Raw genomic sequence first — 10,785 nt, 5'->3', positions numbered from 1 at the left:
GGGCCAAAGAATAGATTCCGAAGAAGCGCTATGGAATGTAAAACAGCATTAACCCAAATCTCTGTGTGGATGACCCAAACGCCTGTCGGAGTATTTTGAGAATAGACGCTGTCACATTCGGTTTTATTTTCCACTAATGAAGCGTATCTCGATGCTGAGCATCAATATAGGCGCGAAAGCGCGCCGACAAGTGATGGACTGGCGATGAAGCTGTGGTGTCGAACTACAGGTAGTCAATAATTAATTAAATTAATTTAGTTTCCTTTCGGTAGGACGAGTAGCTTCCAATTATTATGTTTTTATACACGTATTGGAAACGTGCATGCGAACGATTATGTGTAGTCAACGCCTGTCCAGCGAAAGAAATATCCGCGTTTATAAAATTCATGCTTGTATTCCGTGCCTGTTTCGTCTCACGTAGAGAAAAAGCTTCCTATGCAACACTACATTGTAGGTATCTATCTATACAGGGTGTCCCAGAAAACGTGTCATTGAATTATAATAAAAAAACTACGCCACCTAGAATCATGCGGTCAAGAGTATTTGTTCTTATTAGGTTTTTGCCACCTCCTAATGTGAATGTCATGTACTCCAAGTTTAATTATGTAAATATTTGCGAACTCAACTCGGAAATTTGCCAAGTAAAGGTCACTTTTTTACCCCACCAACATGAAGAGCGTGCCGAATTAACTCAAATTCATGATAATTCACAGTGATATTCACGAGCTATCCCATCGGAAAAAATAGCCGAATATCATGCTTTTCGGAGCACCGGACCATAGCGCGCGATGACTTTTTGAGCGCAATCGCTCTCAGTGCGACGAAAGGAGGTTCCGAAGCCAGCCCACAGAGTGATAGTAGAAAAAGTAACAGTTCCTAAAATTGGGAGAGGGAAAGCATTATCCCAGCGAAAGTTGGACGTGATAAGCCGTGCCTGTTTTATCTCTTTCTGCGATATCGGGGAGGGCTGGGTTTCCAACCTCCTTTCGTCGGACTGACAAAGATTGCGCTGAAAAATTCATCGTGCGCTATTCTGTGCGACCTCCGTAGAGCATGATGTTCGGCTATTTTTTCCGATGGGATAGCTCCTGAATATCCCTGTCAATTATCATTAATTTGACTAAATTAGACACGCTCTTCACATTGGTGGGGTAAAAAAGTGACCTTTACTAGGCAAATTTCCGACTGAAGCTCGCAAAAATTTACATAATTAAACTTACGTTACACGACATTCACATGAGGAGGTGGCAAAAGCCCAGTAAGAACAAATGCCATTGACCGCATGACTCTAGGTGGTGTAGTTTTTTTATTATAATTCAATGACACGTTTTCTGGGACACCCTGTATATTGCATAATTGTTCTGAAGCTGCTGTGCCAGTGTGTCATTGCACCACTTTCGCGGTAGAGCCAAGCATCGTTGGCGTTTCAATTCAGAATTTGCCATAGTACAGTGAATGCCGTTGTATGGGACACATGCAGAACAATCTTGATGAAATAAAAAGCAAGCGCGATAAGTATCGGATGCGTCACCTTCTCCTCCTGCCGGCAGCAGACGCAGTCGGTCGTTAGAATCTGTGCCGGGAGGACAAGATATCGGGCTGCCTCCGATTGCCGCTCCGGAGATCAGAAAGTGGTGACGTGGCGACGAGCGCCGGTCACGTGGCACTAGAGAGCGGTGACGTTCCCTGACGCCCGAGCGTCAGCCGGCAGAAAACTGACTCGTGTGAGTAGAGAGTAAGTGTGATCCCTGTCCTGCAGAGTTCAGCTAGGGCACGAGACTATATCACAAGCGAAAACACATGGGCAAGAAGCCCAATCAGTGCGATCTCTGTCCTGCAGAGTTCATCGAGAGCACGAAATTGCGGTGTCACAAGCAGACACACATGAGCGAGGTGCCCGGCTAGTGCTACCTCTGTCTGACAGAATTTAGCCACAGTCCAGACCTGGGGCAATACAAGTGGACACACACAGACGAGTGTCTCTGTGCTATAAACTTGAGGTAGAGCACAAACCTCCAGGGTTGCTGTAAGTGGACCTTCATGGGCATGAGGAAATGCGACCTCTCTCCTACAGAGTTCAGCCACAGCACAAACACACACCAGCCGGAGGACCAGCAGATCACGGACCTGTGGCCTAGTAAGTGAGCACGACACACTTAGGACAGGAGCTGTACAAGTGCTGCAGATTCTTTTCTGTTGGGTGTCTTCAACTTCAACACAGATAGAGAAAGGACAGCAAGAAGGAGTGAGGGGCAGAGGGTTATTATACGTCCTGGACCGAGTTCAGGGCCCAGTAAAGCACAGATGTCCTTTAGACGTACAAGGGATGATTTGATTAGGACATTTAGTGTGTCCATAAGATGTCCGGATATGTCCACTATACGCTGAAAAGACGTACGAATCAAATGCTTGTTAAGATCACGTTGCGGAGGTGGATGTTTTCCCGTCTACTGGGTGTATGTCTGAAACACATGTAGAGATGTCCGTCGGACGTTCTGTGTACATCTGCCTCAATACAGTGTAATGCATTATGACACCACGCAGGCTCCAAACTGCCAACCAGGGTTTATTTCGATGAATAAATTGTTATTCCCCTTTCTTTCATTATTATCGTGACAAACACTGATCTATTTTTACTTATTCTTGCCCTACGTCTGCAAAACTGATGAAATAAATAAATAAATCAACCCGACGAACTTAAATTATATGTGTATATTCTGCAAGATGTAACAACTTATAACCAACATGAGAGAACAGATGTTCTAAGGCTGGAAGAACACAGAAAGGACATACGAACAAAGCCTCAAATTGTGAAGATGTGGGTTCGATTCCTACAGCTGGCTCACTTACTTTTTCAGTGACGTTCATCTTTCAACTTATAACGAAACTCCCGAAAATTACCTTTTGTGTCACGAGCATCTGTCGTAGAATGCATTACAATTTGTTAAATACTGCTCCGGACTCTGGAAAACAGAGCTAATCTTATTTAGTTCATGAAAAAAATCGGTGCCTCAAGGATTCTATGGGCACAATTTCAATCCTGTACGAATCCTGTGCATTTCCGTCAGCTTTTCAAGATCTGCTGAGCCTCCACAAGTTTCGATGACACGAGGAGCGGGTGCAGTAATCATAAGCCCACAAATTGCGATGATGTCATGTTCTGAAGAGGGCACTTGTATCCTAGCAACGACGCCGGCGTCTGGGGAGGTTCTCATGGTGAAGTCACGTGACGCTGATTGAAAGATGGGAGAGATGTTTTCTCCCTCCTTTGTGTTTTCACGATGGTCAGAGCGGCCGGAGGATATGTCACGTGGGGCTCCTCTGAGTGCAGAAAGTGCGCCCTCCGGAGGACGCGAAGTGCAACAACGTTGCCAGATGAGAGCCAGGCGCTCCGTTAGAGCCTAACATGACGTCAGAGTCCTTAATAATAACCATTTTCTCTAGCTTTCGGCTCACGTAGAGCCAAAATATTTTGCAGGAATGTAAAGTGTGACAAGAAGATTTCGGCAACATAACTGATAGGATTTTGAAGGCACGAGATTATGTTCGTATAGTTGGTAGTGGCACTTTAATGACATCCCAGGAGTGGACATTGGAAGACACTCGATGGGCTCCCGATCCAAGATGACGACCCTAAGCGGCACGCTGCAGCAGCTCGATGTAGAGTCACAAAACAGGGAGCAGAGTAGCGACACTCAGCCACGCCGACGACCAGCGAGTCCGACATTTTGTATCAGGCGCGGCTGCGTCGCCTAGCAATGGGACGCCCATCTCCCCCTTCTCAGGTGAAGAAGAATGCGCAGTCGATCCAGCTCGCAACCCAGGAAATCGGTTTTGCGTGGTGGTGACCCAACATGAACGGCGCGTTCTTGGAAGGAGAAACCACGTGACACGATCGGCCCAATCGCGGACACCGAACGGCGGCTCCGGCGAAGAAAAGGAATGCGATACTCTGTATCCCTATTTATTGTGACCCTAGCTCGATGCTGCATGATACTTTTGTTGCCGACAGGGTACGTCAGTGGGGTGCAGTCAGTTCAGCATCTGGATCACTGGAAAGGGAAGGATGAAAACCGTTTTTGCTGCATGCGCGCTATCAAAGCTCTTTCACATAGTCACCCAATGTCTCTAAAACCTCTCGTAAACCAAGCTCTGGATCAGGGTTCTTACGAGAGCATGGTTACGCTCACATCGGAGGTCAAGGCGAACCTGGAGTGGGGAGCAAAGTTCTTCTGACGCTCCAGGCCCGGCCGGATGGGGTTTGTACGAGAGTACAGTAGTACAAGATATTCAGATGGACAGGCCGCTCCAAGGTTTGGGAGGCCCTAGTCTCGGGTCTGTGTAATCGAACACCATCTCAGGGCCCCTGAAGCTGTGGGTTATTCCATAACGCACAGTTAATGCGCAACCTGACCAAGGATCGCCACGAGCTCCCGTGCCAAGGCTAATCGTAAACTTTATTGGGAACCTTGGCCTACCAAACATCTTTCACGTCGGTAGCTGCGGTTCCTCTCCAACTGGATAACAGAGAGACAGAGAGCAGTCGCAAATACCATTCCTGAATATGGTAGCACTTCAGTGGTGGTCATGGTGTCCCACAGTGCGATCTCAGGCAACTGGTGGTGGAAGACCCCGGCGCGACATAGACGTCCAGGAGATTAGACGTCCAGGAGATGTCCACCTGATATCCCAAATTGGATGTTTGGATATCTATCCCATGGATCATTGCAGAGAGGCCGTAGACGTCGCATGTATGTCCTGGCGACTATGGTTTGTCCCACTTTTTCCACATTCCACGAACGTCCGGGAGACGCAACTTCGGGATATTTGGATATTCACGGGATGTTCTCAAACATGCACATATTATTGCTATAAATCTATAAATTTTTTTTCAGAAGTGTGATATGCTATGCAGTGGGGTGCCATACATTCTCATAAGATATGTAACGATGTTTTATATCTCTATTGAATCTTTTAACGCTTCAAAAGAAATTCCTGCGCACTTTAGAGAATATACATTATACTCAACTAGGGGCCTATTTGAAAAGCACGAAATAATTAAAATCCACAACTTGTACAACTACAGACTCTCGCTATGTTATACGAGAGCCGTAAAAAACAACCTCACATATTTTCTAACTATGATCGATCTACATTCTAAAAGCCACACGTAGAATTATTGTCACCCAATATGTTACGTGGTACCACAATTTAGAACATCATATGGCCACCAAACATTACAATATAATGCAGTCAAGTTGCTCAATACCAACTACGAGCTATCTTTATTACCGAAAGGAGAATTGTTTGATTACTTTCTATATTGATTAATAATGAACTCGTTTGGACACTATACTGGGGTATATTGCTCGTGTAATTGCGGAATGTCTTTTTTTTTTTTTGTTCCTTTCGGTCTGTTCTTTTTGAGTTGCACCCTATGATTTTTACATAGGTTTCTAAATATGTTTATTATTTGTGTATTTATGATGCTGCCGGGTGTTGGGGCCCTTGTTGAGTCCTTTAGGTTGTTTTTTTTTTGCCCCAACTCCCATCCACGAGAGTTGTGAATAAAGGTTATTATTATGATATCAAAGATATATTATGGCGTTTTTTTGTTTTGTTTTTTGCACCATAAGCGTATTGCAGTACGGTAAATGGCAGCCAAATCGTCCATAATCCAAGGCGAATCCAGACTACGGTTCACGTTTCACCATATGAGAGAGCGAGTAGTGGAAGTCTCGATGAACATAGTAGAAGCAGGCAAGCTAAGCTCAAGGCAATGTTAACATCAGTGGAAGTTTTGTACAAAAGGGATTTTATGTCACTTTTACGAGAAACCTGGACAGTGTTTGAATTTGCGCGGCATTTCGTAGAGCGCACGGGCATATAGCCTCCAATCAGTGGCGTAGCGAGACCTCCAAGGTAGGGGGGACTCGATACGAAAACTCGCCCCCCCCACCCGCTGATCCTGGGTGCGACAACACACACATACTTGTGCACACCGCAAAATGCGCATAAAAAAAAGATTTGGGCGTTCACAATACGATTACATGTAGGCTGTCATGACAAATGAGGCGGTGTCACGGGATTTGAAGTATTTTGAAAAGCTCTACTTTAAAAACCATTCAAGAGTGCTGCTTAGATAGACGCCATGGCCTGCAAGAACTTTCGCTATCGTCACACTGGTCCCAACGTATATTATTTTCTCATCGGCTTCGCACGATTTGCGTTGGTCGGTCCGTGGCAGGTAGGGGGGGCTCGAGCTCCCCCTAGCCCCCCCGTGGCCACGCCACTTCCTCCAATGTACTTCCATATATAGAAGGCTATGGCACGGGTCACTACAGTCTGCCTCCATGGACATTCGTTTGCGCTGTCCGGACCTTGGGAAAACTGCTATAGCCTGAAGGCACACGAGGGCACGTACAAAGAATACGGTGACAGAAATCCGTGAGACTGAAGAGAAGGACGTATGACCAAGGGAACAGAACACAAAGTGTGTCAATCCCCATTTACAGCATAGCATAAGTTTGCAACGGCGTGATGAATGTTCATTTGTATTCATTTCACTGAAAATAGAATATATGAATAGCCGTCAACAGCCGCCTCCAAACACAGTGTCATGAACACTGCATTGCGAACGGGCACATTCTCAGGTTTCTCGAGCGACGGTCCAAGTCCAACTCACGACCTGCTAGATTATAACGACCATGTCATAATCAGCAACCCCGGTTCAGGTTCGCCTAATCTCTTTTGACACAGGGCAGGCACCTTGAGGTGCCGCAGGCGGAAAAAAAAAACGAAAAGAAGAAAATAAAATTAAAGAAAAAAAAGACCACAGACGCAAAGAACTTGGCTGCCGCTAGGTGGTTTCCCGTGTGCTGCTTCCTGGTCACTTTCCCTGGGGTTTCGATTGGCTTTGCTTTGGTTGTGGGAAAACAGCTGGTCAAGGAAGACACTGTCTTACATATACCTTCAAAATATTGGCACTCGGTTGGGGAGGAGAATGAGAATGCTTACAGCCAGATATCTTACATGCACCAAAGAGGAGGATAAGAAGAGTACGAGAACCAGGGTCATGGAAGCTGAGACAAGAAAATGGCAGGAACGTATGAAGGGGAAACCAGCACTACAGATGTACAGGGAAGGAAAGACCGAGATCGAGGAACTGTTTGTAATAATTCGTAAGGGAGCACTTTATTGTTTGAGGCAAGAACGGGTCTGTTACGGACCAAAACTCATTACGGCGAAATTCCAACGGGATATCGACACAAGATGTAGCTGGTGCACAGAGGGGGAAGATGAAACAGCGGAACATGTCATCTTGAGATGTAGGGGACTCAACCCGTCACCAAAGGAGGGCGTTGAGCTGTGGGACACGCGAGACCTTCGGTTTTGAAAATAACGGGGAGGGGTGGACCAAGACGCGATGGCGGCGACCAAATCTCGATTGAATGACTGGTGGCATAGGAAGAGAAATAACTAATAGGATTTTATTAAATACTAAATACAAAAAATGCCAAATACTTTATGACTCAACGAATTTGTAACTTTATTTTTATATTAACGGGCTAGGTGTCGTACGCTACCGCCCGATGCAAAGGGAGGGCCGTTATCCATCCAGCCATCCGCATCACGATTGGGCGATGGAAATTTGAATTCTGAACGCGCAGTAGCGTATGTACGACTCCCGTAGCAGACGACAGCAATAAGTCCTACGAAAACGTGTAGAATGATGAACCTCAGCATGAAACTTGTACAGCGCTTGTACAGAAATACTAAGGTAAACTGATGTATAAAGTATTGTAGAAGGTGAAAAGGTGAAGAAGCAATAACTGGGACGATGAGTAGCGCCACCGCTACCTTCCAAAAATGCGGCGCTAGGATGGGGTGCCTACGACAGGGTCATTATAATCTAGTAAGTCGTGGTCCAACTGCGGGAGTGATGCAAAGTGACGTCACACTCACGAACTAATGGGAGCATCCAGCCATTCCTGTGGCTTCAAGTGGCGGCCCATGTGACGTAACAACCAAGAGTCAGCCGATCAGGAACGTGTTTTCAACGGCGGCAGCCAATCACGAACGTGCTTTCAGCGGTCGTAACCATGGAAACGAACCACCATCGTCTGCGAGTTGTGATTGAAGGTCCCCGTGTACTAGATGGGGAAAACTTTTAGCAAAGCGAAGAGCTGTCTAATATCTGTCTTTCTCAGGACTGGTTTTCTGGAAAGCATGTTTTTTGTCTACAGTCTCAGGGCCCGCTTGCACGAAAGTTCTGCTAGGATCCTACCCTTGAGGCATTTTCTTCGGTACAGCGCTTTCGGCACAGTGCTTTTCGCTGATAGGAAAGTTTACGTCAGTAGCAAGACACACAAGAATTTCCTTTAGCACAAGCAAGTGCTAAAGGAAATTCCTCACGATTAGGATCCTAGCGGAAGTTTCGTGCAAGCGGGCCCAGGTCAATAGGTTCCAAGTGAGTTCTTGAATTCGCAGAATGGAGAATTGCAGACTAATTCTCACTTTATACGTCCACATAGCAGGGAGAGAAGGCAATAAGTAAGACTTCTGTATCTACGTCAAGTTGGTTTAGCTGGCATCACTAGCATACATATCTGCCCCAAATAGAATGTACAACAAATACTCAGCGAGCAAAAAAAATAAATATATATAAATAAATAAAGCTCATAGGTGTGACCATCATTTGGAGCATATCAGGCTAGTTGGGTGGCTGCAGTGTATGAGCACCAATTTGGTTGTGTTGCAACCCATGCAGACCTTCCGCAAAAATTGACATTTCAGAATATTTTCAGCAAGAGTCCCACACATTCCAAACAGACACAACAACACCTATCGTGTTGTGTGTATACAGTGCTGGACAAAAGTTTATGGAACGCGCGAGCAGTGTATTTTCTCTCTTCGGTGCGACTGCCTAGTGGCAGATGGAAGTGGGCTAGTGCACTTATTGTGACTTACCGCAATAGTTCCAGTATTATCCCCCAACAACACCGAAGAAAACGGGAATCATGGTGACAACCCTTTCAAGAAATGTTGCATTACGAATACGCTTGACGACACAAAGGCAGTGGCCGATCCAAGGGGTGCGGTTGGGCCCACTCGCAAAGGGGCAGGTTTGTGATTTCCATCAAGTTTGCGCAACAGAGAATGCTCCTATATAACTTGTCACTCGACGCCGTGGCTGATCTCTGCGGGACAGGGGTCGCCCTTCTATGGCTGCTTGCCCCATGTGTGTGTGTTTGTGATGCTTAAGTTACCTGGTCTCTCTGAACTCTGCGGAGCAGGCATCACATTTGTACAGCTTCTCGCCTGTGTGCATCCTCTTGTGGTGCTGTAGGTTTCCCTTCTGGCTGAACTCCGCAGGGCAGACATCACATTTGTATGGCTTCTCGCCCGTGTGTGTCCGCTTATGAACCCGTAGGTACCCGTGTCGGCTGAACTCTGCGGGGCAGACATCACACTTGTATGGCTTCTCACCTGTGTGCATCCTCTTATGACGCTGTACACCTGCACTCTGGGTGAATTCTGCAGGACAGAGATCACACCTGTATGGCTTCTCGCCCGTGTGTGTTCGCTTGTGCTGCTGTAAGGCCTGGCTCTGCCTGAACTCTGCAGGGCAGACATGACACTTGTATGGCTTCTCTCCTGCGTGTGTTCACTTGTGATTCTGTAGGTGGCAATGCCGGCTGCAGCACAGACCTTGCACTTGTACTGCTTCTCACCCGTGTGTGTCCGCTTGTGATGCAGTAGGGCCTGGCTCCGTCTGAACTCTGCAGGGCAGAAATCGCACTTGTATGGCTTCTCACCTGTGTGCGTCCGCTTGTGGTGCTGTAGGTTCCACTTCTTGCTGAACTCTGCAAGGCAGACATCACATTTGTATGGCTTCTCACCTGTGTGCGTCCGCTTGTGGTGCTGTAGGTTCCACTTCTTGCTGAACTCTGCAAGGCAGACATCACATTTGTATGGCTTCTCACCTGTGTGCGTCCGCTTGTGGTGCTGAAGGTTCCCCTTCTTGCTGAACTCCGCAAGGCAGACATCGCACTTGTATGGCTTCTCACCTGTGTGCGTCTGCTTGTGGTGCTGTAGGTTCCACTTCTTGCTGAACTCTGCAAGGCAGACATCGCACTTGTATGGCTTCACGCCTGTTGTGAGAAGGATTTCAGACCCATCGTTCCCATCCTCATCATAATAAAGGCTCGTTTTTTGAACCGCAACAATTTGGTGGAGGTGCGCTCGATTTCCTTCCTTCTAAGCCAGTAAATCTGGAACTCCGAAGCCGTCGCATTGTACTTATTGCTATGCACCCCCATCCGCAGCCGGCAACGGTTCTGCCTCGGGAGGACAAGCGACTGCGTCGACTATCCCGCACCAGTACTCCGGCAACGTGACCCGCCCACATTCAACGGCATCGACGGCCAGGATATTGATGATTGGCTCGACGAATTCGACCGCGTCTGCCGTCACAACAGGCGGGATGACAACAGCAAGCTGAATAACGTTGCCTTCTATCTGTCCGGGGTCGCCAAGACTTGGTTCCTGAACCATGAGGCAGAACTCCAAGCCTGGGAATGATTTTCGTCTCGGCTACGGGATTTATTTGGCTGGCCCGCCTTCCGGAAGTCAGATGCTGAGCAGAAGCTGCCCTCGCGTGCCCAACATCCCGATGAGTCGTACATGTCATACGTCGAAGACATTGTATCTTTGTGCAAGCATTACAATCCAGAGATGCCTGACGGCGAAAAAATTCGCTTCATACCCAAGGGAATACGGGAG

General features: G+C 47.1%; 1 protein-coding gene across 1 annotated transcript; it reads right to left on the bottom strand.

Moving 5' to 3' along the window:
- Nucleotides 1-9,265: 9,265 nt before the first annotated feature.
- On the bottom strand, nt 9,266-10,557 carry LOC135376538 (zinc finger protein 782-like). Its single transcript, XM_064609073.1, has 3 exons — nt 10,317-10,557; nt 9,672-10,154; nt 9,266-9,621 (listed from the first exon to the last, which is right to left on the bottom strand). Exons 1-3 carry the CDS (start codon nt 10,555-10,557, stop codon nt 9,266-9,268), a joined length of 1,080 nt encoding a protein of 359 aa, XP_064465143.1.
- Between the last annotated feature and the right edge of the window lie 228 nt (nt 10,558-10,785).

This window comes from Ornithodoros turicata, unplaced genomic scaffold, assembly GCF_037126465.1.
Source record: "Ornithodoros turicata isolate Travis unplaced genomic scaffold, ASM3712646v1 ctg00001143.1, whole genome shotgun sequence".
Lineage (NCBI taxonomy): Eukaryota > Metazoa > Arthropoda > Arachnida > Ixodida > Argasidae > Ornithodoros > Ornithodoros turicata.
The sequence above is the reverse complement of the archived record's forward strand: the minus strand, read 5'-3'. Positions and strand labels throughout refer to the sequence as shown.

Coding starts and splice junctions, on each gene's coding strand:
- LOC135376538 (XM_064609073.1), bottom strand. CDS start 10,557: ATGGTTCAGGAACCAAGTCTTGGCGACCCCGGACAGATAGAAGGCAAC. Junction 10,155..10,316: donor GTTGCCGGCTGCGGATGGGG/GTGCATAGCAAT, acceptor TTCTCACAACAG/GCGTGAAGCCATACAAGTGC. Junction 9,622..9,671: donor TGCCACCTACAGAATCACAA/GTGAACACACGC, acceptor TCTGCCCTGCAG/AGTTCAGGCAGAGCCAGGCC.